Source organism: Conger conger, chromosome 6 (assembly GCF_963514075.1).
Source record: "Conger conger chromosome 6, fConCon1.1, whole genome shotgun sequence".
NCBI classification, from domain to species: domain Eukaryota; kingdom Metazoa; phylum Chordata; class Actinopteri; order Anguilliformes; family Congridae; genus Conger; species Conger conger.
Window position 1 is genome coordinate 58,355,311 of NC_083765.1, and position 27,930 is coordinate 58,383,240.

The window sequence follows — 27,930 nt, forward strand, 5'->3', positions numbered from 1 at the left end:
GGCTTAAATATTAAGGCGGGGGTAGTCTAGACTCTACAGCAGCATACATAATCTTACACTAAAGAGAGAAGGCGCACAGTGCGTGGTGGGAGACCTTACAGTACGAGACTGGATGCTGATACGAGAATCAAGGGGAAACGAGCGGTTACGCGCTCATCTGCGCTCTGGAGATTTAAAAAAATCTGTCGTTTGGTCATACCTGGACCAAGGACCCTAAAACGAACTTTTATTGCTGCCACCCCCATTCTACGCGTCGCCTAGATGATGGAATAGCTCTTCGTTTTTTCTCTCTCTTTCAGAAACAGCAAGGATAAAATGCACACGAGAGGGCACCGTTCAATAAACTCCTCAGTGGACTGCCAGTCAGAACAAAAAAGGTCTCGACAGGTCGATTTCCTTCGGTTACTTTGCGGCCAGTAAAAGCGTCCTTTTTCTCTTCCTGCCTTTAATGTGTAAGAAAATCTGTCAGACTGATACTCTGTGTCGGAATGCCAAATTTCTTTAGAATTCAGTTGTAAAAAGAGCCGACTAAGAAGAAATATCTTGTCAGAGCAAATTACCAAAAGACTGCAAATGACTGTCGTTGTTAATTTAGCCACGCCATGCTTTGAATAATTCGATTTCCGAAACTCAGTAGCATAGGCATATTTATTTTTTATAAGCATGAAATCAAGTTGCTTCTAAAATCAAATAAACCCACTGCTGATCGCCTGAACAGATAATACTTTTATTCGGTAGCACGAGAGGGGTTAATCACGCCAAAATATTTAATAGACAATAACTATAAGCCTGCCTGAATGTATGATTAATCACGTGTGAAACTATATAGACATACATAAAGTGCATGTAAATTTTAGGAATATAATTTATCAATTTTGATTTATTTAACCACCATGAACAACTAGTCATTAGAGTCACCATAATCCCCAACATAGCAAACTTGAAAGAGATGCGCAGTTTTATTTCCCATGGTACTGATCTAAAGACACAAACCTAAAAAGAATGTCATGAATGAACATCAAATGTTTTATAATGCAGCTGTTCGGAACAAGCATCGTTAGCGGCCACATGTGCAACGCTCTTCTATTTAGCATCGTTCAACCTATTTGGCACATAATGTGAATTTGGATTGATAGTAGCAGACCCGGGGGAATGTTCATGCAGATGCTCACAGTGTATAATTTTCGAATGTATAATTGGCCTTTTGGATATTTCAAAAGGAGAGCTCTGAAGAAACTCTGCCCTCGGATGGCTCGCGCTTTGTGATGCGGTTTTCCCCAATAAGCCACTGTGTGTAATGCTGTGTAATTTTATCCACACTGCACTCTCATGATTCACACAAGACTGATACCTTGCCTCCCCTTCTCCTTTGTATCAATTGGTTGGAGTTCAGTCTATTGTTGCTGGAAGGATCTTTTATTTCTATGCACTGTCGATCAACGAAATCTCACGATAGCCTCCTTCTGAAATCCAGTGGCTTTTCTGCAGATGCTGTCTATTTGGAGAGCAAAGAGGACCTATGACCACCGCCACGACTAATCCACGCCGCTGTCAACGTGCTGGCCCTAATCGATTGCTACGGGTTTACTAGATCTTTGCAGATAAAGAGAAGAGATCGGAAGAGATAACACTGCCAAATGTTTCGTGGGCTGGATCATTGCGCTTTGCTACAGCGGCAGAGGCAAATACGACTTCTTTAATGGGACCCCTTGTGTTAGTTTCTTCTATTCTAACAGGGAGACTAAGAATTTCGGCCATGCCACAATGGTTATAATTTTAGTCTTGTTGTTGCTGAGTCTGTCGGATCCCAGTAAACAGGAAGCTTTGTCCCCGAGGCGGGATAGCACTCCCAGGGCGTCTTGTACCAGGGGTCAGGCGTGTGATCCAAGGCAGCGGAGAGATGCAGGGGGACGCGGGGGAGTCTACGAGCACCTCGGGGGAGCACCAAGATGCAGAAAACTGTACTGTGCCACCAAGTACCATCTGCAAATACACCCAAATGGGAAAATAGACGGTTCTCTGGAAGAAAACAACCCGTTTAGTAAGTATAACTGTTTTGTTGTCGATATATATGCAAAAGTTTGACCAACTGTGCACACGGCGAGGAATTTTGTCATGAATAAGTAGAAAACATTGCAATTACGGTTCCGTTGTTTTTATCGAAATATTCATAAGATATTCAGATCGTAGTGCTTTTTTATTTTTTTTTACAAGGGCGTTAAGTGTTAACAGAACATTCGCCTGCGCCAAATACACCACATGGTTTAGTTTGGACGTGCTCGGTCGTTATACGTATTTTTAAACGCATTTTATGACACATACCACGAAGTGTTATATTTATAACACATCTTAAAATGTAAGCTAGATTTACATCGATGCAGACTGCGTGAATTGTGAACGAAAACTGTCAATGTACAATTTAACAAAACAATCGAAGTGATCGATGAGAAGTATATTTTCATTTGTAAGCATGGGTCATAAGCAAAAAAAATGACCCATGCATATCAGCAGGCTGCTGACCTTCTGGTGCCTATGTGACACCCTGCGTAAACCATTTCGTTAAGAATAGCTCAGGGACGCTTGTCATGAAAATAACCATAAAGGGGAAAAGTAGTTCATTTGCCTCTCCAGGAGTAGGTATCCTGTTATTCAAGTAAAGCAATTCTTAACCCTATTACTAGGGCTTTTCTGTTCTCTTCGTTTGCGCGCTGATACAAAGCTTATTTAAAAGACTAAGCTTGTGTTTTGTTGTAACAAATGGTGATTAGACGTGATTTCGTTTTTCTGCCAAGTTAGTTTTATGTTTTGTCCTTTTAAAGCTTAACCGACTGACACTTGTAATCTCATTCATTATACGTTTACGGAGATTTATCAAAGGGCAATTAGCTAAATCTTACTTTCGTCGAGGATGTCGATTTCCATGAGAAAATACGAATTTTACACGAAAATACACCCTTCAAATACAATAACGAGGGCATAATGATGTTTATGAAATGTATACTTTAAGCAGTCAAACAGATTGCCACAGATAATGCAGAATCTAAATGTAAGGCTATGATGAGTGCAGAAGCAACATCGTGGGGGTTTACCCTGGTAAACGATTAGCATCAATGGCAACATTTTGGAGAACCGTCTCGTTTGTTCTTAAGACCATATTCAAAATGACATTCACAAATCATATTTTAACTACCGTGAAAAGGTTAATGGTGCGATTAAAACTTAAACAAAATGTTTATGGAGCCAAATACTTTTATTCTGCAGTGGTCGTGTAGCCTATTGAAGAACGCTACTGCGTTACTAAACTTGATTTCAGTTATTTAGACCCCCCCGCCTCCAAAAAAAAAAAAGAGTTGTATGAAAAGATGTGAACTTTTTGTACAGGATTAACCGACCAGTGGTTCAATGTCATTCAACTTTCTTTAGATTGATAGTAAATCTCATTGACCTCTGTTAGGATTTAATCTAGCTCCTTCTTCAAGGTCTCAATCAATCGTGACTTGGTTCTTTGTAAAAGTCAAACGGGCACTTTTCCTAATCGCCTACGGTTCGCATTTAGACTAAGGTAATTGCTGTCGCGGTACTTTAGCCCATTATAGACGGAGAGCAAGAGTGAAGGAGAGAGAAAGAGAGAAAGAGAGAGAGAGAGAGAGAGAGAGAGAGAGAGAGAGAGAGAGAGAGAGAGAGAGATTGAGCGAATGTGAAAGAACCGTGGGCAAACGACCCTTAATCCCGAAAATCTTCGTAGGCATAATTATTGTTTCCCGTACAATATATTCCCATTAAAAGAAACTCACAATCATAATCGCGCATTTCAGCACATAATACATTGCGGTACATACCAGTAATGTACCTATATTTATATAGAACGTGCACTCTTAATTAGATGAAGGTACATTTCAGAAGAAGGTGGTCAGTTTCACTTTCACGTGGGAAAATTTTTTTTTTTAGTATGAAACAAATCAATGTGTTTAAACAATACTCCCGGGTTGTTCTTCCACAGGCATATTAGAGATCACAGCGGTTGACGTTGGAGTCGTGGCCATAAAGGGTCTATTCTCGGGAAGATATCTTGCCATGAACAAAAAAGGACGCCTTTATGCTTCGGTAAGTGCAACATCTGTGAATGTAAATTCCAGATCATCTGAAGGAAGTTTTGGATAACAATGAGGCCATTTTGTTTCCAGGAAATGCACTGTGGTGTTTATCTTGATTACAAAATTGCATAGATGTTACCATTCAAAAGTCTTTGATATCAGCGTTTCCCAAATGAACCAACAGTTCCTCCTCGATGTTCAAGAGCAAGGGATGAAAAACACTGCAGGCCAAGGAGTGGTCATGTTGTATAAGTACCCAGATTGTACTGGCACTGAGAATCCAGTGTTTGGAACATAACTGGTTACTAAATGGCACAGTGCGGTTTAGTTTTTGACTGGACCATATCAGACCAGGAAACCAGAGCTCACCACAAGATGGGAGAGATACAGTAGCTCTTTATGTCTCACTTCCTTCTTTTGGCTAGAAGCTCCATTCATGCACAGCTCTCAAGTGAATGAATAATCTGTAATCATGTCTGAGGAAGACTGTATCATTTATTCCCATTCACTCTGACAGATATTCTTCCCACACGTGTTGAAGAGCAGTTGTTCACTTGAGCTGTGCATTTTAGTGTTGAAATCTGCACTACTATGTAGTGTCAATGGATTGACTTCCTCAGTTCATACTGCATTGTGCCTCAATGTACCTCATTGCATAGATGCGCTGTACAGTTATGTGTTAGTGAGCCTAGACATATTTTTGTATCATAGGCCCAGCATAGCCCGTAAAAAGCTGCTTAAATACATGAAAACAATATCAAGTTCTTTAGTTATTCAGACGAGGAGAGCTATGCGTTAGCAAGCCTATCATGGGACAAATTAGTTTTTATCATAGGCATATCGTAGCATGTGAAAAGTGGTTTAAATTAATACATGGAAACGTTAAAGTGCTTTAGTTATTCAGAAGAGAAGAGAGTTATGTGTCAGCGATCCTAGCATGCAACAAATTACTTTTCATCATAGGCCCATCGTAGCCTGTAAAACGTGGTTTAATTTCATAAATAGAAACAATATCAAGTTCTTTAGTCACTGAGAAGAGAGGTCTATCCGTGGGTGTGCTGTTATTTGGGTATGAGAAGCAGTGCTGACACAGGAACGCAGATGAAGACATTGACAGGTGTGCTTCTCCCCCCCCCCCCCACCACCACCACCAGGACGTCTTCAACCAGGAGTGCGAGTTCGTGGAGCGGATCCACGAGCTGGGCTACAACACCTATGCCTCGCGGCACTACCGGACGGCGCCCCCGGCCCCGGGAGGGGCCCGGCGGAGGGCGAGCGCCGAAAGACTGTGGTACGTGTCCATAAACGGCAAGGGCCGGCCCCGGAGGGGCTTCAAGACCCGGCGGACAGAGAAGGGCTCGCTGTTTCTGCCCAGGCTGCTGGGCAACAAGGACCATGAGATGGTGCACCAGTTCCGCACCAGCCACCGGTACCGAGAGAACGTGCTGAGGCCGGCGGGGAGGGCCGGGGGGCGAAGGCGCAGGCACAGGGTGGCAGCCGCCAGGGGCAGGGAGCAGGAGGACTGAGCACCGCACTGGATGTAGGTACAGACTCTTCTCCGAGGCTCACCGTGGCCCTACAGCGAATGCCGGGAAAGTGACACGCCATCACTCCCTGTAGGGAGGGTGGCACTTCGTCACTGGGAGGCATAGCAAAGCCAGAGACAGGTCGATGTATTTACTGTGTACATATGAATAAGTTAATGTGACCAAAATCAAAACTGCTGGATTTTGTTTGTTTGTTTGTTTTTTTACATTTTATATCACATGGAAACCACTTAGAAAAAGTTTTTTTTTTTTTTTTTGGATCCCGTGCCGTATTTTTTAAATGTGTAATTACTGTATATATGTGTACGATAGTTTTCCATATTATCCTCGTTTCAACAATGACCAGTTTAATCTGTGTAAATGTTTTTGGAAGCTGACATGGACTGAGTGCATGTGCTTAGGCTGAGGAAGTTGAGTGACGTTAGTTAAATAAACATTCTGGAAGTTGGCATACGGTAAAGCACTTTTTCCGATACACACTAGTAATTAATAAAGTAAAAAAGGGGAAAAACCATGCATACATGATTTTAAAAATGATCTATGATGTGACAGCCTACTGCATAAATTGACATTGTATATAAATATTCTGCATATTTATTTGGTTTTATTACTTTTTTAAATTATTGATGACATTTATTAAACTGAAAATATTATTTTGATTTAGTCTGAAAAGTACTGTTTATTATGTCAGTCAAGGAAAGGCATTTAGGACATTAATAAGCTCGCATTTCTTTTTTCAAAGGAATGCTTTTTGTGTCCTCTGAAATATGCCTTAAATACTAATACTTATGCCAGAAAATGTCAGTCATGGCAAGGTTTGATAGACAAACCTACTTTCAGCTGACAAAATGCTATTTTAGTGGTAGTGGGACAGTTTAAATTATTCAAGGAAATGTCACCAATAAATGATATAGCATTACACTGTACACACTGTGTTGTTTTTATCCAGGTGGTCTGAACCACAGCCTGACCCACAGCAAAATGTTCAGAGTAAAATTAACTGATTAATCAAAATGGCTCCCATTGTACTCACCTAAACTCTATTTGATTAATCAACGCTGAACATTTTACCTCGCATGAATCTATCAATCCTGTCTGTTGTCGACGTGTTAGAATACATGTACATTTGTACATACATCCGTAAGGACAACTTGTGAAACAGTGGTACATTGCCTCTCTCACTTACTGGCCAGATCCAGTTCTGCTCCTCCTGTACACCTGATCTCAGCCTCTCCTGTATAAAACGGGTTTCATTGCAGCATTTCTGAATGAAAAACCTCTGGAGACTAACCAAACTCTCTTTGTAGCTACTCTTAAACTGTTCTGGGTGACATCATCTTGTTCTTGGGAGCAAAAGCAAGAGTTGCAGCTTTTTGAAGGGTGAGGAGAAGAACAGAAGAAGAACTTCAGAAAGCTTTTTAGATTGGGATTTTCTACTGAATTATTTTTAACCCCTGCTGACTGAAACTTTAAAGAGTGGACGTTTCTAAGGATGGGAAAACTGCTCTGACAACAGACACAGACGACCGAGCCATCTATAGAAAAAGTGGTTATCCTATACTTTGCAGGTTTGAAAGCTTCCTGGCTTTGACAATGGTAGCATCTCAGGGGAAACATGGGAAGATATTTTTCCAGGGACATTCTTTTGCTTTTCAAATTGACTAATGCCGAAAATCCAATAAACAAGGCAATTCCCCAATGAAGGAAAAAAAACTGTGTCATAGAAAGTTACACGTTGCTATAGTCTGCTATGAATGCCGGACTCTAATATTACTTAACAAGAATGCAGAACTTTAGATAAGTGGAAGGTATCTGAATGACTGCTTTTGTACTGTCATCCTCTTTCAGCAATCAGTAGCATCTCGGAAAATGCAGACCTTAAAAGAGCAAGACTTTCAGAACAAAATCTCAGTTTCTCCTCTTCTTATGATTCCTAAACCACCCTAATTACACCAATGTATTAGTTCTGTGGTATAATAATTGGTTAATAAAATATAAACAATATATTTTGAAATATAAACATGCTCTGGAAGTGTACAACATTCTCAAAATGCTTATGACAAATTATAGTTATCCCTTAACTATAGGCTACATTTCAATTCATGTTACCCATTTGTGAAAGTACAAAATAGCAGGATTTAAACCTGATACTTGTATTATCAACCCATCCCTTTACAACTAAAAATATGTGCAGCAAGAAAAGCTTAAAATTAAAATAAAAGAAATGAAATGCCCCACACCATGAGAAAAAAATCAGGATATTTTTACGTCACGGTCAGTGTAAATTGGAAATGGACGGGGGAAAATAATAAGTAGTGGCTGTTTGCTTTCAGGTTGTGTGTTTTGCTAATCCCTGATCTCCTGGGCTAACCTGCATTCAGCGGCTGTCCATCACAGCTCTGAAAGTCCACGCGGAGCGACTCTATTGGCGTCTGGGCCTTATTAGTTCAGTGGCACCAAACAGGTAAACAGAAGCTCTGGAGTTAAGGTTCTGGGTCCTGATCAAGGAATCTGCGGTGACCCTCGACACAATGGTCTGGGTGTAGCCATGTCGGGGGGTCAGGGGTGCTCATTAGCGCAGTCGTGAAACATTTCCTCCTTCGTCACACTGTGGCCGGCTCCCGCTCACGTTTACCGCCATATCCGTCACGGCATCCCCGTCTCCAGTCACTGGAGGTATAACCTATGGAACCGTAGAAATCTGGCAACCCTTTCTCTCGAAACAACTCGACCTGAAGTGCTAGCTTGCACACAGGATGCCCAAGGGACAGGGAGATCTTGGCCTGAATGATTTGCTTATCAGCGAATTATGAGGTGATGGGTGGACAGATGAAAGTTGCAGAGGGGTTACTTAATGGACGTGTTCACTTAAAAAAATTCAGTAAAATTATACAGTCATTTTCACTGGGAGACAAATCCTTTTTTTTTTCAAAGAGACATGAGTCTGTTCATTTTCAATCTGAGTCATTAATCTTGAAAATTAATCTTGAGTTGGGGCTCATCTACTACTTAAATAACTATTACTGGAACTTAAAACATTTATAACATTTGCTTGTGTGCGTGTGTGTGTGTCTGTCTGTGTGTGAGAGTGGTGTGCGTGTGTGTGTGTCTGTCTGTGTGTGAGAGTGGTGTGAGTGTGTGTGCGTATGTGTGCGTGTGTGTGCCTGACCTCACGTGTGTGTGCGTGCCTCCACCGATGTGCATGCGTGTAGTGTGTGTCAGCATACGTGTAGGCGCACATCTTACCTTTACACAAAATCACTTTTCATTCCTTCAGCGACGCAAGTGTGTTATGAGAGGCCAAGATGAGACCTCCACCATGTGAGATGAGAAGGTTAATGAAGGATGGCCCAATTAAAACACAGCTATTCAGCCTCTCTCCATGCCGGCCCCTGTCCTTTCGGGGGCCCGCCCCCATGCCTGCCTAATTGGTGCAGTCAAGAATTCCTCCTGTACAAAACCAGCGAGGGCTTTGTCTGTCCTGCTGTCGTCACACCGGAGCGTTCGACCTCTCCACGCAAACCACATTCACTTTGTCAAAACTGATGGACCCTTTCATCCCTTACGATTTGTTTCTTCGCCGAGCGAACACCTCGGGAAAAAGAATGATATCTAACAGGTGCAGTATTGCAGTCAACATATGCAAATAATTTATCAATATCATTATGTTGAGTTGACCAAAAACACCATTTTGTTTTCAAGAAGCCAGTTATATTTCACCACCATGTTAGCATGTTAGTGGCTTACCCCACAGTAGTAGGTGATGATTAAAATTTAACCTGATTCTTCTCATGAGATTTTTAACACACTACCTAGAAAAGCCCTACCTAGAAAAGAAGTATGTATTTTATATGTGTCTACAATTAATGAAGAAGGATTTGTTCAAGGAAATTAGATTATTTCAGTAAAAGAACCTCCATTTAAAATCCGATGGAGTGAGTTTACAGCCACTGCACAGCTATAGTTGTAAATGATTACATCTTTGTTGTAGGACAACAAACGTATGGTTTCTTTTTTTTTCATTAATTAAATGCTCATAGTTATCAGGTTATAGCGTGAGGACAGGCAATAAGTCATTACGTTTTCAAGTATGACTGGAAGAAACAGTTATGGAACTGCTAATAGCAGCATTCACAAAGCAGCTCATGCAGTAACAATGTTCTACCACTAGAGGTTGCAGATATTATTCTATTCTATTCAGATATTATATACTGTTCCCACTCAGTACACTGTGCCATCAATGAATAATGTGCAAACTAATAACAATAGGTCAGTATTTTCAATTCATGTATGCTTAGGTTTCAAATATTTCTTCATAAGTACCATTCAGCGTTCAATGCCCTTTCTAGCAGATGTTATTATACTTGTTAAATAGGGGAATTCCCAGGCAACCAAAAATGGAGTATGCACTTTATAAAGACACATCAAAATACCACCCTTAAGATCTGTAAAGGACACTGTTAATGACAAGAGAGATTAATGGCAAAAATCATTCACTGATACACACAAAACCACTCGCAGTTACCCAAAGAATAAAAATAAAGTAATTAATATTTTCCAACAATTCAAGATTCACTAGGTACCATCAATCACCTGTCCACCCATTCGGGTGCAAACAAATGTGATTTTTCCCAAGAGTATCTAGTGTACATGCATTGCACTTTAAGTAATGCATTTTATGTTTCATTAAAGTAATTAATTTGAGAAAATATTACACTTTAATTATTATGTCATCAGTCAATGACAAATTAAAATAGAACAATTTGATTTTTTTTTCTCAAATAAAAAATTTCTTGAGTCAAAGTGAACATGTATTAACATTTAATGACAGTACCACTGATCACCAGCATTGATTTATGAGCACCTAACTTTTGTATTTAAACTGTAAGTGTTGCCGCACCCTCAAATAAATAGTTAATATGCAGTTTATGGTGGGACTGGGAAGACAGTGACACACATGAATGCTAAACATGCACACACACACACACACACACACACAAACATGTAAACAGGCAAACACACATGTACACGTGCGCACACACGCACAGACACACACAGAGGCACACAGACACAAACAAGCAAAACAAAAGCAAAAGTTGAACATGCATGCATCAATGCACAATCTTAGTGCACATACAACCTATGCTTTCTATGTTTCTGACTGAGATGGACTACATTTTAGATCTATATTTAGTACAAATTAATACCAATTCGGGTCCGTGTTTTGCGGATTTTTCTCAAAATAATTATTTCTACACTTTTACCAATGTTCTGTGGTACAGCTGCACTCTACTGTCCACCACTGACCGTACCACTCACCCAGTTCTGCCCAAGATAATGTTGTTATCTTCACTAAAATCCTCTCCATGACTGTACCAGCCACACATCAAATAAATACATTTAAAAAAGAGGCTTTTTTTGCAGATTTTAGTGTGCACTAACTATTTTAAGTAAGATTACCACACAGAAAAATAATTCAACAAAATTTCATAGACATGCCGTGTCCTGCTTTTTCCACTTCTTCACACTATTTGTAAGTTTAAAGTTAAGCTCCAACACTCAAATTCTGTCAGGTGTCACTTTGTCTGACACATTTGTATTAGCCAACCTCTAATGCCATGTTTTAAAATAAGCTCTAGGTGGCATAACATCTTTAAATAATGGCCAACAACCATTTTATAAACCACCAGTAGACCATCATAAAGTATGGTTAGAGTTCCAAAAGTATTAAGATTGTAATTATGATGATGATGATCATCATTATCAGTGTTGTTATTGTGACGAAAATTAAGGAAAAGTTTGAAGGAAGGTCATGTCCAACAAAGCTGCCTTATAATCACTATATCCATATTGTTAATATCCAAAAGGTTCAGTCATTGTAACACTTGGCATCCAATTCATATCCGATATTGGATTGTATCTAGTGTAATATATCCGAATGGCCTATGGAGGGCAGTGTGCTCGACCCGATTTTCTGAAACCTCACCCACGTATGTTAATCATCCAGCGGACATTCCTATGGATTTTCCCGTTGATCTTAAATAATATTCCCTTTAACCCCCACCCATGACTATATTATGGGCATATTTCCTCCGACTGTTTGATCGATGCGGTGGGGGAGATGAGGTGGGCTGGGCGCAGGAGGCAGACGGTAAAGGTGCGCGGCACCTGTCAGGTGAGTGGTGAGGCTACAGCTATTCGCCGAGGAGGCTACTTTGCAGTTAAACAATAGCCGCTTGACAACGAAGCGAAGTCGAAGAATTTGTGAGAGATCCATACTTCAAACCTGGCCAGTGATTTAAAAACTGAACCAGTAGAGTATACCTTGTGATTTCTAAGTGAAGGTCGAAGGAACGCATTCCTATAATAAATCTACTTGTAATCATTCTTTATAATTCGAAGATGCCCCTATATTCATTCCACAGCGAGATAAAAGAGATTGCACTATTCAAAAATAAATTCACCAGAAGGCACGGAATTACACATTTGTTTACGATAATAGATAAAAGCAATTATACCAGATTGCATTGTATTTTTATTTATTCTTATTTTTTAATCACAATGCCTTTATAAAGAAGCCTACTTTACACTTTGAATATAATATGAATAATGCATTACATTTAGGTTTTACTTTATAAAAAAAGAATAATGACTGAATAACTGAACTAAATCTAACGCGGACAAACGACAGATTTGTCGGACGCTTGTCGGACAATTTCAACTGTATATTGCTCTTTGAACAGGCAAACATATTTTTATTTCAGTTTCAAGTTTTAATAAGCATGTAATAAAATTGCAGCACCATGGAGAGCGGCTTGGTAAAAAAAAAAGAGATAAAGATCAACCATAAAATCTCCACAATGTTCTAAATATAATTAAGCACTTAATGATCATGGCGCAGGTCATGGTGATATTCTATCAAATGTGGTTGTAGAAATCGGCAGAAATTATTTCTCCCATACAAACAACCCGGACCATACCGTGTTTCTTGAGTGAGTGTGTGTCTGTCTGTGCGTGTACTTCCATTCTCTGGGGGTTGTCAGTTTACCAGATGTCACCATTTACTATACATTTACTTGATGCAGCCCGAGAGAGACAGTGTGTGCGTGAGAGAGAGGGAACGTGAGTGAGAGTGAGAGAGTGAGAGAAAGAGAGAGAGCGCCTATTTGGTTTAAAATATTCAGTGAAAATAGTTGATTTCAGTTACGCATTCAAGAACTTGGCAACATTCTTCCCTGATGCCTTGACAAACGATTACAATGTACATTTACTTTTCTTGAAAAAAATATACTTTTGATAGAATGCAACGTAGGCTATGCTTATTTTTTTAAACATAACAGAAGTTACACGCGAAGATTAATAAAGTGGTAGACGGAATTAATGGTGATACGCAGTCGGTTTTCCATATACGACATGTAGTTTGTTAATTTCATTGTGATTTTTACATGTCGAAAGACACCAGTTGTGTATCATCAGGTGATACCTAATACTATTATTACAGATGACTAATACTGATTATAAGCCTTATTTTTTTTTAAAAAAGGTATGCCGTTTGAATCCGCCTTCAATATTTACTATTAAACTCATACATTTAATTACATTGTTGGAAGTTTTGAAAGCTTCTGAAAGTTTTGTTAGGCTGGTAAAGCCTACTCATGAAAGCCATTATGCATCACTACCGTTACAGGTCACAGGAAACCACATGCACCCAAACAAATCCAATGTTTTTTATCCACAAAAGTCAAATGGACAACATTTCTTTGCAAGATTTTTTACCTCTGCATCATGCAATTCATAGCGTTGACATTTCTCTCTCAAGCGTTTTGCATGGCCTTCATGAGTGCTATTATAATGGGACGCTCTGATCTACTTCGGTGACTGCGCCGATTGCAAAGCGCCGCATATCACAATGGAGCGGTTTGATCTTACAACTAGATACAAGCAGAGGTCTTCCACTGAGACACACAGAGATCAAATGAACCGACGGGAAAAGACGCGTCTTGTGTACATACGCCTCGTCAGCGGGCAGCATTTAGTGAACCAGCGAACCTTGGATGCGAAGAGTCGCTGGGCGACAGGGTGAGCAATTTTGTTTTGGGCCCCAAGATCTGACTGCATTCCACATTGATATTTGCGAGGGAAAGTTCTCTTATATAAAGCCACCCAGTCGTGAACGTGAGAAAACGTTTTCATGCGAATCCCCTGCCCAGGGACTAAATCTTTTTAATAGATATATAATTACGTAGCCACGTTTACTTTGAGGTAGTTAGCTAGTTATAAACGTTTCCCTGTGCGTAATAATGATTTGCAGACAATTGAGTATCTTCTTCATAGTATCTGATCAAAGAAATGTCTCTGAATGAAGGGGAGTTGGCCGCATAGTGGTTATTTTGTCACGAATTTCCTTTATGCGATTGCACAAAAACGGTTAGACAATCTGCATTTGATTAAATGTAACGCTTTATGATAAGGATGCGAGACATCGCCATCCCCCCCGAATCTCATTCAACGACTCTTGCACTGGCCTTGAGGTCTGTTGCACATAGTTAGCATATGCTTTTTCACACGTGTGTTAAGAAATACATACAACCGAATAATGAGAATAATGGGACAACGGCTAGAAACAAACAGCCATACCTTTCCAAATGCCTATGAAAAACACGATTTATTCAGTAATATGTGGCTTCACTCTGTCTCGAAGCCCAGTTTATTGTCTTTTGGTGACACATGCATACAATCGTACAAGGATGAGACTATTATTGCAATTCAAATATGACAAGCTGACACAGAATGTCTGAGACTGATTGGATTCAACTCGTGTCTAAACTTCTAGGTTTACTTGACAACAACGTCTTGTCTGATCTTCTGTGACTAATTGCCCTCTTGTAATTTAGGAGCAAGCTGAAAGAAACCCACATCGCTTGGAACAGGTGCAAAAACTACTATGCCATTAGCACTTAACGATTCACTATCAAACTATCTGTGAGTTAAAAGTGCAATATACCACTCTAGGTGCCATACGTCACACTTAGGGTACAAATTGCGAGTGGAACTTTGAAGTCTTCTGCCATGCACCTACTGACATCAATGTTTGGAAAAAGTATTATATATCCAACTCTGCAGTGCAACAATGCACGCGTGAAACGACACTGAAAAGGTTTGGTAAAACATTTATAGGAGAAGGTGTGTTAGGTTATGTGTAGGGGTTTAGATTTGCAGCTATCGCACCTATGTGAAATTTCACCTTGCCTACAGCTGCCTACCTCGCACCCTCTCCCTAAACAGCAGGGGATATACTTTACGGGAATAGGTCAAATCGACCCCAGGACATCGAAGAATTCTGACTCATTGCCCAATGTTATGCTTTAGAAGGCTGCACCATTTTTTTATCCTTTAGATAATTGCCTGGCACACACGAAGCACACGATTTGGTATAGCAGCACTGGAATGCTCAAAGACAACACAGTGCAATGTGTGGGCTGAATCCTATTAAAAACAAGGCACAGTTACCCCTGTCATAAACTGGTATCGAAATGATGATTAAAAATGAGACGGGTTGAACGATTTCAATCATTACTTCTTAAAAAGACTACGAAGACAGGCTTGCAATACACAAGAACTGGAGAGTAATCGCCGGGGCTGACTTTATAATGCTAATTTGTAACCACAGCAGACATTAGTAAGAAAGGACGTGCACTTTTCATGCTTATTATTTTATCTCATTGTTCCATATACTTACGGGGTCATTATTTTTCCCCAATCAGTCTAAAAGTAGAAAGCCACAAGTCATAGAATTCAACTTGTTTTTTCCTGTTATTGTTCATTTATAGAACCGTCTCCTGTGCCACACTACAGTCTGTTAGCTTTGTAATTTCCTATTTTACATCCACCCATCCATAAATAATTGTATTTTTTTTTTTGCTGATAAAGAAGGAAGTCTTACACAAAGAAAACTCAAATGCCCTGTCGCCAAGGCAATGTAGCCATCTAAATTCCAAGTTTCACAATGTGTTACTGTTCCTGACCAAGTCATTGTTTCCCTGCAAAGCTCCGCGCACATTAACATTTGTAAACGAATTCAGTTTTGTTATCTGAGATGAAATTTGACATTTGTTAAAAGTGCACTCCTCTGCTCCACCACGCTCTGGTCACACATTAAAAGAAACAGAAGTCTGTTTGGAGTGCTTAAGCATCCTAGGGCGACGATTGTGTTAAAGCGGACTGAAGACTGCCCCGCGCTGCAGTAGGTGGCGTGTGATGTAATTTCGAAGCAGATATAAATATCGTCAGAGAGCGAAAAGCGGCATGGCTGTGCCGTACTTGTATAGGCGATCAACACTCCTTAACTTCTCCTTGGACTCAAAACAACTTGGGATCCCAGACTAAATAAACGTCCTCTGAAGCTACAGCCCCTCTCAAACCGAGGGTCCATGTAGCACACACGGGAATTCGGCAGCTTCGTCCTGAAGTGAGCGTTTGCGTTCCTTTTTTATTCTTGCCCTTTTTTGCCTTCGACCTAAGAATACAGCGGGCAGGGAAGACGGTATTTTTAGTTCAATTGCCTCCTTCAGACACGTGTGTCATTGCTGATCAGGATGACTGGTCAATCGGCCTTCTTACCAATATTAGTCTTGGGACTGGTGTGTAGTTTGGTGCGCTGTGCTCCCTTCTCTGGTAGACAGAACACCACATTAGAGCGACACTGGGAGACTCTATTCTCTCGCTCCTTGGCACGGATCCCCGGGGAAAGGAGAGAGATCAGTCGGGACAGTGACTATCTTATGGGCATCAAAAGACTACGGCGCCTTTATTGCAATGTAGGCATTGGTTTTCATATTCAAGTCTTGGCCGACGGGAAGATAACCGGAGTACATAACGAAAATCGAAACAGTAAGTTACATTCATAATTATATCTTATACTTACATCGGTGGCTACATGATAGCTGTTGGTAGGACTACAGAGTTGTCATCTTCTCACTTTTAGTTCTGGAGACAATACCAAAGGATGACCATCTAAGTACAGTTAAATTGTGTAAACCTCAAGATGATTTCTGACTAAACTACTGAGTAAGTTGTTTTACAGATATCTTCAGGCATATCGCGCCGAACAGCATTTAAACAAGATACAAAATGTCAAAGGAGGGAAAAAATAATATGTCACCGTTGTCAGACATTTCATTTTTATCCAGATAGGCTATTATATTTGGCAAAACAATTAATCACTTATACAGCTATGTTGTTAAAGGGTGTGATATGTCGGTACAGCCTATGTGCATCAAATGGATTCTTCGGATTGCTCGCATGTTAGCTGTGGGTCTCAGCTAGTGTTTTGATGCGTAACTTTGCTCTTGTACGGCCTTGCAGACTGTCCTTACCATTGGATTGTTTTAACAATTTGCGCCACTTGAATTTAACATAAACATGCTTAAGAAAATATCATCTGGGATAAAAATGACTCAAGGGAGCGCTCGCTTCAGCAGGTGGAGACTTTATGGTTATCACTTTACTTTGAGTCTGTGACTATGCGGATACCAGTTCAATACCAAAAGCCTGAAACTTAAGAGGAAAGGGTATCTGATATTTCGGCTAATGCTTGGACCTCACACTTTAATGAATTAAATATTTTGTCAAACAGTCGCCACGTACATATTATTAGGCGTATTAAATGTATCGCGTAAATCATACCGCCGGACCAATACGGTATTTGAGATTTGAAGGCTGTTTTGTGTTCCCGAGACTATTTTGAGCCATGGCATAAAGTTGAAGGGGGTGGATTACATTGGTTTATATCAAACAAGGTTAGCTATCACAAAGCAATATAGTGTGTACGGTGGCAGCACAATAGTCGCCCGCTAGATCCCCAGCTGAAGAGAGTTCGTGTGAAATTTACTCTATATTAATGTAAGATGAGGGGAAAGGGAATAATTTGATTTCTCTGGTATTGAAAACAGTAATTAATTGGCACCGATATCGTCAAACCACAAAAGTGATCCAATTGTAAAACAAAACCGAAGAGGGTTAGTAAACATGACCGACTTGAGGTATTTACATACGCGAATTTGAGTTGTACGGACACCTCGGTGCCACCCATGTCATGCTATAATTTACTTCTACAGTCGCTTAAACATATCAAGAGTCGCGCGCAGTCAGTCTGGGAAAACACGCCTCTTCCAAAGCGGACAATGTCATTTCCTGAGGGGACGACATACCGGCTTGAAAACAAGCCATTATGGATATTTAAAGGACCATTGATCAATGTGGTGATACAAATTGCAGTTTTCCTTGTTGTGTATTTCAGGTCTTCTTGAAATATCTCCGGTGGAAAGAGGTGTTGTGACACTGTTTGGCATTCGGAGCGGCCTATTCGTGGCCATGAACAGCAAGGGGAAGCTGTACGGATCTGTAAGTATTTGAAATGATTTATAGCCGATTTCCGCCGGTAGATGGTCTTATCAGTACTCGATGACATATCGCCCTGCACTTGAGTTGCACCGACAGCCCTCCCTGCATCACTCTGTGGAGCGCGGTCGTGGCGTGCCTTGCCATGTTTTCATTGTGGGCCGGATAAACTCAAGAACGGTAGCGCAGTAGATCATCCAGGCTGCGCATTCCATTCTTTGCATTGCCAGCCAACACATGTACCTACTGTCCTTTCCAGTGTAAAGTTGAAGTGGCCGACAAGGACCACCCACAACCCCCCCCCCCCCCCCTCTCTCTCTCTCTCTCTTTGATCCACCAGGTACTGACACTGAATCTAAACTTCGAGTTTAATAATAGCATGAAGCCAAAATATTCAAGACGGCTTGCAAACAGTACAAACAGCAATAAATAATTATCAAACTGAAATTACAGCATCGATAAACTATATACTTAGAAAGTATACACTACTTTCGAATATCTGTCTTACTTGTTTTCTCACCTAGAATTAATATAAAAGCACAGAGAGCAATTAGATTGTTAATGTTGCCATTATGAGCAGTTGTAAAATGCATAACATTCCCTGCACATGATTCTCTTGTTAACACATATAAAAGGTGAGATCATTTTAACAATAGCAGAAAACATACATTTTACTATCCAATAGAATAGTAACTTAAGAGTATAACTTAATATCAAAGTGCTAAAGCTTAACTTAATACAAGCCCGGTGTAATTCTATTTGCTATATCTGTAAGGGCAAATAGTATTTTCAAGACAAAAGTGCCCATAGCCAGTCACACTTGCTTTGACAAATAAAAAAATAAAAATATATGACTAACAATCAGTCTTAGTTCTGTTACTGATATGTGCACCTGTCTGCATCTTGTGGTTTCAGCGGCATTTCAACAACGAGTGCAAGTTTAAAGAAAAGCTCCTGGCTAACAACTACAACGCCTACGAATCGGCGACCTACCCAGCGATGTACATAGGTCTGAGCAAAACTGGCAGGACAAAAAGAGGAAACCGTGTCTCCCCGGCAACAACAGTGACACATTTCTTACCACGGATCTGATTGGACCTGGTGAGACTTTACCTCAATGCACAGAGGAGGAGACGGGGACTCAAAATCATGCACTTTCAAGTGGAGTTTTATGCAAGAGGTGTACTGTATTCAAATGAATTATTTAAGGATGTACATATACATATATATTGTGGGAAACGTTTTATTTATAATGCTTGAGAATTTTTGTATTTCTGGGAAACTGGCTTGCCGTAGGTGGAGAGAAAAGTAAAAGAGATCCACTGGCTTCTGAAAAAGGGTGCTGCTATCGAAAATGTGTGGACAAGTGAAATTCCTCTTTAGGTTTTGCACTGTTCAGAAATGCTACTGTGCAGTGACTGCATTGAGAAATAAGTGTCATTTTCTTCTCTGTTTTTCTGTGGAAAGAAGAGTCTTAGTCCTGGGCCTTGGCTTGTGGGAATGTGTCAGTCCTGACAGGGTCTCAGGCTGAAGAAACCGGACTGTGTCGGAACTCCTTTGTGTGGTGTAGGGGGTTTAATTGAAATGGTATCAGCTTTCGTCTCATTACAGAAAGTGCGGTGTTGAAGTCCTACCCCTCAAATCTGTTTTTAGCTTTGCTGGGGGGGTTGAACTTTGAACTTTCCTGCAGTCAATCTCTGTCATAAGGCCCGGATAGAGAGGCATCTTCTTGACATTTATATAAGCTAAGAATTTCAAAGTTTAATGGGAAGGCCTGCATATTGCGAACGGGGTCACCGTGTCCTTGGCAGTTTTTAAAAATACATATTTTACAATGGGACTTTAAAACTCTATCGGCTTTCAAGCGCGGGGGATAAACAGAGGTGTGGGGTGGCTGGCTAAAATAACCATGCGCACACCAACCGTCAGTATTGTTGTAGGTAGGTAATTTAGGAAGAGGAGAAGAAAAACAGAATGTTTCTCTGGATGATATTTTACAAGTGCTTCATTTAACTTGTGCAGTATTTCAGAGGAGGAACATTGCTGCGTTGTCATTTTCCATTCCCTGATATTTTGTTGGCTCATTTTTTTCCTCTACCTCATATCACTGGTAACCAATGACCTCCTTCTGTGTTAGGGCATGTTTTGGTGTTGGCTTGACCTCCGCCGGGTTGTTTAGTTTCTCTTTATTCACGGGTCTTGATACAGAGCTTTCCCATAAGCAGACGTCCAGGCAGCCGTTGCGTCCTAATTCAGCCTCTTCACGTTCGAGCTATCTTTACCCTCTGATTTACTTTTAGTAAGGATAATCATGGTGGAAATATTTGCAGGCAGCTGTTAGACTGCGCTATATGGTCGTCCAGTAACCCTATATTTTTCTTTACATGTTTAGTAAATATATCTCTTGGTAACTGGTGGAAGAGAAGGAGGCTGCTTGGAGGACTTGGGAATCAAAGCTTACTTTCTGTCACCGTGTTTCCAGGAAAACGCATAAGGAGGGAAATGACTTTTTAAGGAAATAGGCAGGACTGTGCATGCTTATATCTGTCCTCTTGAGAAATTTTGCTCTAAGATTTAACATTCCTTTTCGTCACCATTTTATGCTGTACACATGCCTTCGTAAAATATCTCACTGGTTTAAAAAAAGGCACTGTTCAATATAACCACAATGCACCTTATTTAAGAATATTTTGTATGTTTTGGGCACATTCTTTGCTGTTGACTTCAGAGACAGCTGAACTTAGTTCTTAAAGTATAAAGAAAGTAAAACTGTAAGTTATTTTCTCAGAGTTAAGTATAAGGTGTATTACAGTTATATTGGACAGAGGCCCAAGTCTGGTAAGTGGCAGTCACATATGGCACTTCCCAACTCCTACCTGAACTGTGGATGAAATTAGAAACATGTACCGACTGTGTGGTGCTTCTGTTCTCCATAATTATTAACTGTATTGTACCGTTTCTTTGTGCTGTTACTGTTTCTGTATTGTACATTCATGTCTCTCATCCATTTGAATGCATAAACTCAGAAGCAAAGCTCTGCGGTGGATTTCATCCATCTGAACCAAAATAATGACACTGCCATTTTTCCCCAGTGTATGCCAAACATCTTGTACAGCTTTTTTTTCTGCACTGCTATGGACATTGTTTACAATAGGCAATCTAGTTAAAATTGTCCCTGGAGGCAAAATTCTAACTGTATTCCCCAAGAGGGGGGCAATTAAAACACGTATCTGCATTTGGTTAAACAAATGCACACACACTATGATAACACAAATTCAAAAAGAGAAATGGCAACAGTGTCTCTTATTGAGAAGTTGTAAATTTAACAATGCAATACATTTTCACTGGTCAGCTCCTTCCCACAGCAATCTCATTCTCTGGTGTTTGTGCATTCAGGTGAAGGATTCTAAGCAATATGCGATAGCACAGAGACTGAATCCTGTGGTCACAAGTTATGTATTTAAATGACATTTACCAGAATTTGTCTGTAGTTTTATACAGGTCCTGTTAAATATTGTGGTGTATGTGCTGTGCACATGAATAAAATGAAAATAACTTAAATGAAGTAAATAAACTATGTTCTACAAAACATATGTTGTTGATCACTTAATCTTGCTTCATTCATGGGCAGCCTGTAGCCTAGTGGTTAAGGTACATGCAGGGACCTGGAAGGTTGCTGGTTCAAGCCCCGGGGTAGCCATGATAAGATCCGCACAGCAAGGCCCTTAACCCTGCATTGCTCCAGGGGGGATTGTACCCCACTTAGTCTAATCAACCATAAGTCGCTTTGGTTAAAAGCATCAGCTAAAAAACTCATTGTTAATGCAGTATTCATCTACATGTGTACTTTGAAGATTGGGACCGGTTTCTGGTCACACTTCAACCAAACACTTCAACTGAACAAGCAATAAAAAAACTGGAAAAGACTAAATTGATGCACTTAACTCTGAAGCTGCAGAGACTCAAGACACTCAAACCAACCTAACTACCAGCAAAAAAAAAAAATAAATACAGCTTTCTACAAAAAGGGATAATTTTGACAAAGACTTAACTCAACACAGCTTAATTCACCACAACATAACAATACTTAGTGTAGGACATTTCTGAAAAGATATTAAAACCTTGTTAATCACTCCTGGTACTAATAGGTAAATACAGTAAGAGTAACTGTTGGCCACTACAGTGGCTAACAGTGCCACAGCTGTAGGATTTATGATAATTCATAGTCCAACTGGCCCACAATGGGTTCAAAGAAAGTCTCATGAAAGGAAATTCATCACATTATTCTCTTCTGTTTTCCTGGTGATATAACTCTATATATAACTTTATACTGAACAAATTCTGGGTTTCATACACTAAAGAGGTTGTCTGCCAATGCAGTACATTTCATTGAGAGCAGAATGAAAAATTTTACACTGCACCACTTCTCATTAACTTGACCTAAACCACAATAAACAGCATATAGAGCATTTTAAACAAGACCAAATTGGAGGTTAAACACACATCTTGAATTATTTTTGGGAGCACAAAACATTTTACAGATAGCCTAAAATGAGAGACAGACATGTCATACAGACAGTTTGGAGATACCGTAGGCTTAGTAAAATCTGGAAAGTTTTTAAATAAAGTATTTTAATGTGTCCAATAAATGGCCTTCTCTGGATTTATTTCCAAATACCAGCTCTTTGAAGAAAGCCTAAATGACAGATGTCACCATACATGTCACCTGTATGAAACCAGCTTATCATGTTTCATAGAGGAGCCCGTGAACGCCTTCAGTTGACGAGAACTGCATGTTTCTCAATTAACCTGGCCTTAAAATATTCAAAGCATTACCATATAAAATGGCAGGGAAAGTTTTGGAGTTTTGCTCCAGCGGTGATGTTTAATCGTATTGGTGACAGTGCAGACGTTAAATGGCTTTGTGAGGGCAGGCTGAGGCGAGGCTGACAGCGGACACGTTGCTGGCAGGCAGGAGCGGGAGCTAACGGGAGGAGAGGGAGGAGGGCCAGCCCGTTTCACAGGACAGTTTTAGTAGTGCCGCTCAGCGCCGTCCTTGGTCAGCCCACACATTCCCCTCCCTGGGGAGGTTCTGCCTGACTGGGCTGGCTGAATGGTGACGCAGCTGACATTGTTTTAACCCGTCTCAGCCCATCTTCTAAGCCCGACACAAAGAGGGGAGCGAGATTTAAGCGAAAAACGGAAAACTCAAACTAACTTGAATACTATTGAGTAAAGCCAAGTGGAGTGAATCCAAAAATTAGTTTTTAGTTATTAGTTATTAGTTATTAGTTTTCATTTCATTCTTCATTTATTTACTTCTTTAACACATGAATGAAGGTTCCGTTTTGTTCATTCATAGCATTTGAGAAAAATACTATTGTTTAGACTAGCGTTTCCTTTCCGCTCAGTAACATTTTAGGGCAGGCCCTTTAATCTCGCTTTATGTATTCAATTGACTACTCAGTTAAATTCAGAACACTATAATCCTGAAACCTCAACTTACTACAGCACCCAAATGACCATAAAATAGTGACTTAATAAATAAACATTTATCCATCTTTCATGTTGTAACCGTCCATTAAACAGGTTGACCCCACAGCCAGTATATTTCAAACAGGCCCTTCAAGTTCTGAAGCACACAAAGGCCTCAAACAGCTCCAGACAGCTCAGGAAATTGACAACAATGCGTTTGCTAACAGAAAGTGGATTGGGTAGTAATTGACTGGCGCTCAATGGCGACTTAAGTAAACACGCTACCCCGCAGGGGAAGATGCTAGATTTCTCGCATGACTCGTACCCCCGGTCCGCAGCCGCGTCGAAATGCCTCGGCCCACGGGGGAGGGGGGGGGAGGTCTGCCTGACGAGGCCTCCTCGTGTCAACAGACACACCAGCTGAAGAGAGTGTGAATATGGCAGCCTCCCTTTCAGGCCGCTGCAGCCCCGCAGGTGTAAAGGGGAGGAGAACTCTACGGCTCTCGACCCTAATTTAACTGCCATTGATCATGTCGCCGTGACAATGACCGGAATGTTTTGTATGATGTCATTTACAGGTGCCAACTTCTTGGTGTGAGGAGCCTTGGTGACATATAATAGCCAATTCAGGCAACGGTTGTTTATTAGGATGCGATGCAAAGGAAAATCCAGACGGTATGCAGTCATTATGAGCCAGTATGGTAAAATACCACAGTACACTCTCAGAAATAAAAGGCTGGTCTCTATAGAGGAACCCTTTTTAGTTCTTTATGGAGCCCTCAAACAATGGTGTGAAGTGTGAAAGTTCCCAACAAAGCCTATTAAAGAATCCTTGAAGTAGATAGGATTCTTCTATGGAATCGCAGGGTTCCTTTTGGATACATTTCTCCTGAGAGTGCGCCGTTAACACCCTGAGAAGTGTGCACCAAAACTGGTTTTAATTAATAGAACAAATGAATAAACACTTGATGGTTTGAACCAGCCCTACTGAACTCCGCAGGTATGTGCTACAACCATGCACCAACCTATTTCACCAATTATTTCACCTCCTTAGTTCAGAAAGAACATTTACTAGTGAGGTCAGGTGGCTTAGTGCCTTGTTGGAGCAAATACCTGCAGACACCGCAGCCCTCAAGACCTGAGTAGCCATGGTTTAGATACACTTTCCATTAACTGCACTGCACACCCTTTTGTTTCCATGTCAGACCAGGAGGGGGCAGTATTTCTTGGGCCGTAGCTCCGCATTCCACAGGTGTTTCACACATTAAGCTAAAGCTTGTAGGTTTTTGCTCTTTATCCCAAGGGCAAGGCTGGGCCCTGGGTGCTGGCAGGGTGAGATCAGCACAGGGCGGGTGGCGGGGAACACCCATGGCAGGGCGAGGGCTTAAGCACAGCCGGCCTGAACAAACAAAAGAGGAGACTCGGAGACTCGGACACTGGGACGCGGGGAACTACGCCCGGATCTGACTCAGCTCCCTCGCCCGGTCCACGCCCTGGGGCTTGCTCCGCCGGGCAAGGGGGCCACACCAGCACTACTGAGGTGGAGCATTGCACTTCAGACAAGCAGAATTTGTTATTCAGTTAACGCTTTTATCCAAAGTGAAATACAGTTGATTACACTAAACAATCCCCCCCCTCCCCCAGAGCAATGCGGGCTTAAGGGTTTTGTTCAAGGGCATGACAGCCATGTTACCGCGGCTACACTGGGCCTTGAACCACCAATCTTTCAGGTCCCAGTCTTAGCCACCAGGTTACATGCTGCCCCCAGATCAGATGTCAGGCTCCATCTAAATGTAAAGAAGTGATGAATCTAATGTGAAACCAATGCATCGCTCATATCAGTCGTTTGATTGTTTTGTTCGTATTGAGAATTCATATAAACACAAATATTCAATGTCATTTCCTCTCAGCTGGAAGTCTGCACTATACATTGGAGAGAAGACAAGATTTGCAACATATTAGCATTATATCAGGCATAACATCCTTTCAGATGAATTAAGGACCATTGACGAGCGACAAAATGTCACTAAATATGAGAAATGAAAACCATAGCAATAAAAAATGCATAAAGTCACCAAGGAGGAGGAGAAAAGAAAATACCTTTCAGTTTTTCTCCTGGCTAAATTTCGACTTGATCGATTTGTTACTCTGCAAAGTGTCTTTGTGACAGTAAAAAGCCCCAACAAAAAGCAGTAACTTATACACAATAAAATTGAACTGAATTGAATTGACTTTCATTTTGGCTCGTGTTTGAATATATAAAGCTCTGTGAGGGAGTCGCTTTGCATGCTGGGTATGGTCCAGGGCCTGAGGCCTCCTGTGCAGACAGATCATGTGACACAGATGGACACCGTACACCCCTGTTTGTTTTAGTTTTACTGCCACAAACAGACGATGGTGTTTGTTTGTGTGTACGTGTGTGTATGGTCAGGTGCCGCAAAGCATCTCTGCTCCATCCAACAGGGGTGGGAAGCCGTATTCTGTTGCTTCCTGCTTGTTCACAGGTCTCTGGTGGATTCTAGACAAAGACTCTGGCTTCTTTTTCCACCCGTCTGGGATGTTTTGGGAACAACGCTCCATCGGGTGGATCCAAGTTTCATTCCAGACATTTCCACAGTGCTGCCCTGCTGAAAAAAGCAACCTAGGTTTTGAAACAGCTGGTAGCTGGCTGACCAGTTCAGACCAGCTTCCAGCTTGACATGGTTTAACCAGCTCAAGTTATGTTTAGAAACAGCTGGTAGCTGGATGACCAGCTCAGACAAGCTACCAGCACTTGCAGGTTGACCAGCTCACAACCAGCTCGATCAGCTCAATTTTCAAGCTAGTCAAGCTGGCATAGCTGGATTTTACAGCAGGGTATAGCAGCTAGAGAGGCACCGTGGAGTGAGAAATTCATGACAAACACTCTTCTGGTGTTGGGGGGAGAGATTAAAAGGCAAATTTAGGAGTGGTAGTTCTGGTCATCCGTCACAGTCTCTGATTTGCGAATGACAGCGAGCAACTCGAAAAATCAGAGCAAGAGTGAATCAATCAGGGCTGCAGCACTTGCAATAAATACATCGTCATGACTCAAGGCAAATTAGTCCAGCCCGGACAGATTCAAATTCCCCCACCTGGTTGGACCACAGGTGAAAGGACTGTTACACCACAGACTAGACGAGCTTGGTCAGAGCATGCACCTGCTGGGCGTATGACTCAGATCCAACAGAGCAGACAGCCCTACAATTTCCAGGGAAATTCATGAAATCTCTCGCCTGTGTAGTCACCTTCCCTGTAAGATTCAGGCTTTTCCAGGACCAGCACACAGGTATGGAATGTCTATGTTAACACTGACATTTGAAATGGGGAACGCAGCCTTCAGCTGGCAGCTTGGCTTTTGTATTGTTGTGACTGTGCCTGGGCCTTTATCAGGTCACTTCCTCTCACGTTACAGAAAACACAGAAAAAGATATGAACCTCACTTCAAGGTCATGAGGAGTCAGATTATACTCTGCAGATAATTCAACAAAGGTTATCTTCTGTGATGAGAAGAATCTGACCAATCATCAGGGCTGTGATAAACAGGTTCCAGGTTCATAAAATTGCTTGCAGACAACATTAACCTAATGTGGCTCGCCATATTTTCCCAGGTTATTGCAAGGTTATGTTCATGTAAATTACCTTGCCCACAGTGTACACTGACGTGTGCAATACTGCACGTTGCTTAAAATTATGGCTTAAGTTTATTTTACCCCATGTTCCCCTTACTGAAGTAAAACCATCACTTGTGTGATTTTAGTAGCATACATGCAACACTGGCATCTCTCATTATCAAAATGATGTTCAGATGAGTAAGTCAGTTTCTCTTCAGTCACCAGAAGAGAAGGTCAATGAGAAGACGGACAATACACCCACACACCACCATGGAGAACTCCCAAAACATTAGGCTGGGTCTGTGTGTGCACTGCATCTACAAGTGTCTGTGTGTGTGAATGCGCTAGTATCTACTGTACATGCATCAGCGTACATTTGCATATGTGAGTGTCTGCATGTGCCGACAAGCGTGTGTATGAGTATGGCAGATGGGGGGTCATGTTTTGGCCCGGGTCTGGCAGGCTGAGGCGGAGCAGGTCCGAGCTCGTACCTCAGGGGCCAGGCCGTGGAGAGGGAGGTGTGTATTTAGCCGGGTGTTTGTGCCCCCCGCTCCTTTGTAGAGCCAGCTGTGAGGTGTCTGTTTGGGACAGGAGTGCGGGTCTCCAGATGTTTGGCTGTAAAGACGGGGCACTTCAAAAAGCCCCCCCCCCCCCCACCTCCAGCGGGACGGAGGATTTCAAAAGGGGAAACAACATGGGCTTTCACCCTGTAATCAGGGCTCCGGAGGCCGGCACTTACGGAACGAGCCGGGCCCAAGGAGAACCGGAGGGAGGCTCCAGTCA

General features: G+C 41.4%; 2 protein-coding genes across 3 annotated transcripts; both read left to right on the forward strand.

Annotated features, from left to right (window-relative positions):
* The first annotated feature begins 1,284 nt into the window (after positions 1-1,284).
* fgf3 (fibroblast growth factor 3) lies at positions 1,285-6,396 on the forward strand. The gene is made up of 3 exons (XM_061246835.1): positions 1,285-2,041; positions 4,001-4,104; positions 5,249-6,396. The coding sequence occupies exons 1-3, from the start codon at positions 1,765-1,767 to the stop codon at positions 5,618-5,620; spliced, it is 753 nt and encodes a 250-aa protein (XP_061102819.1). The 5' UTR covers positions 1,285-1,764; the 3' UTR covers positions 5,621-6,396.
* Positions 6,397-16,236: 9,840 nt separating this feature from the next.
* On the forward strand, positions 16,237-19,978 carry fgf4 (fibroblast growth factor 4). Of its 2 annotated transcripts, XM_061246679.1 has the most exons (4): positions 16,237-16,531; positions 17,940-18,043; positions 18,956-19,141; positions 19,508-19,978. In XM_061246679.1, the coding sequence occupies exons 1-3, from the start codon at positions 16,237-16,239 to the stop codon at positions 19,130-19,132; spliced, it is 576 nt and encodes a 191-aa protein (XP_061102663.1). In that variant the 3' UTR covers positions 19,133-19,141; positions 19,508-19,978. The 2 variants fall into 2 exon arrangements, with proteins under 2 accessions (XP_061102663.1, XP_061102662.1); XM_061246678.1 differs by having other exon boundaries at positions 18,956-19,978.
* Positions 19,979-27,930: the final 7,952 nt, after the last annotated feature.

Coding starts and splice junctions, on each gene's coding strand:
- fgf3 (XM_061246835.1), top strand. CDS start 1,765: ATGGTTATAATTTTAGTCTTGTTGTTGCTGAGTCTGTCGGATCCCAGT. Junction 2,042..4,000: donor GGAAGAAAACAACCCGTTTA/GTAAGTATAACT, acceptor GTTCTTCCACAG/GCATATTAGAGATCACAGCG. Junction 4,105..5,248: donor AAGGACGCCTTTATGCTTCG/GTAAGTGCAACA, acceptor CACCACCACCAG/GACGTCTTCAACCAGGAGTG.
- fgf4 (XM_061246678.1), top strand. CDS start 16,237: ATGACTGGTCAATCGGCCTTCTTACCAATATTAGTCTTGGGACTGGTG. Junction 16,532..17,939: donor ACATAACGAAAATCGAAACA/GTAAGTTACATT, acceptor TGTGTATTTCAG/GTCTTCTTGAAATATCTCCG. Junction 18,044..18,955: donor AGGGGAAGCTGTACGGATCT/GTAAGTATTTGA, acceptor TTGTGGTTTCAG/CGGCATTTCAACAACGAGTG.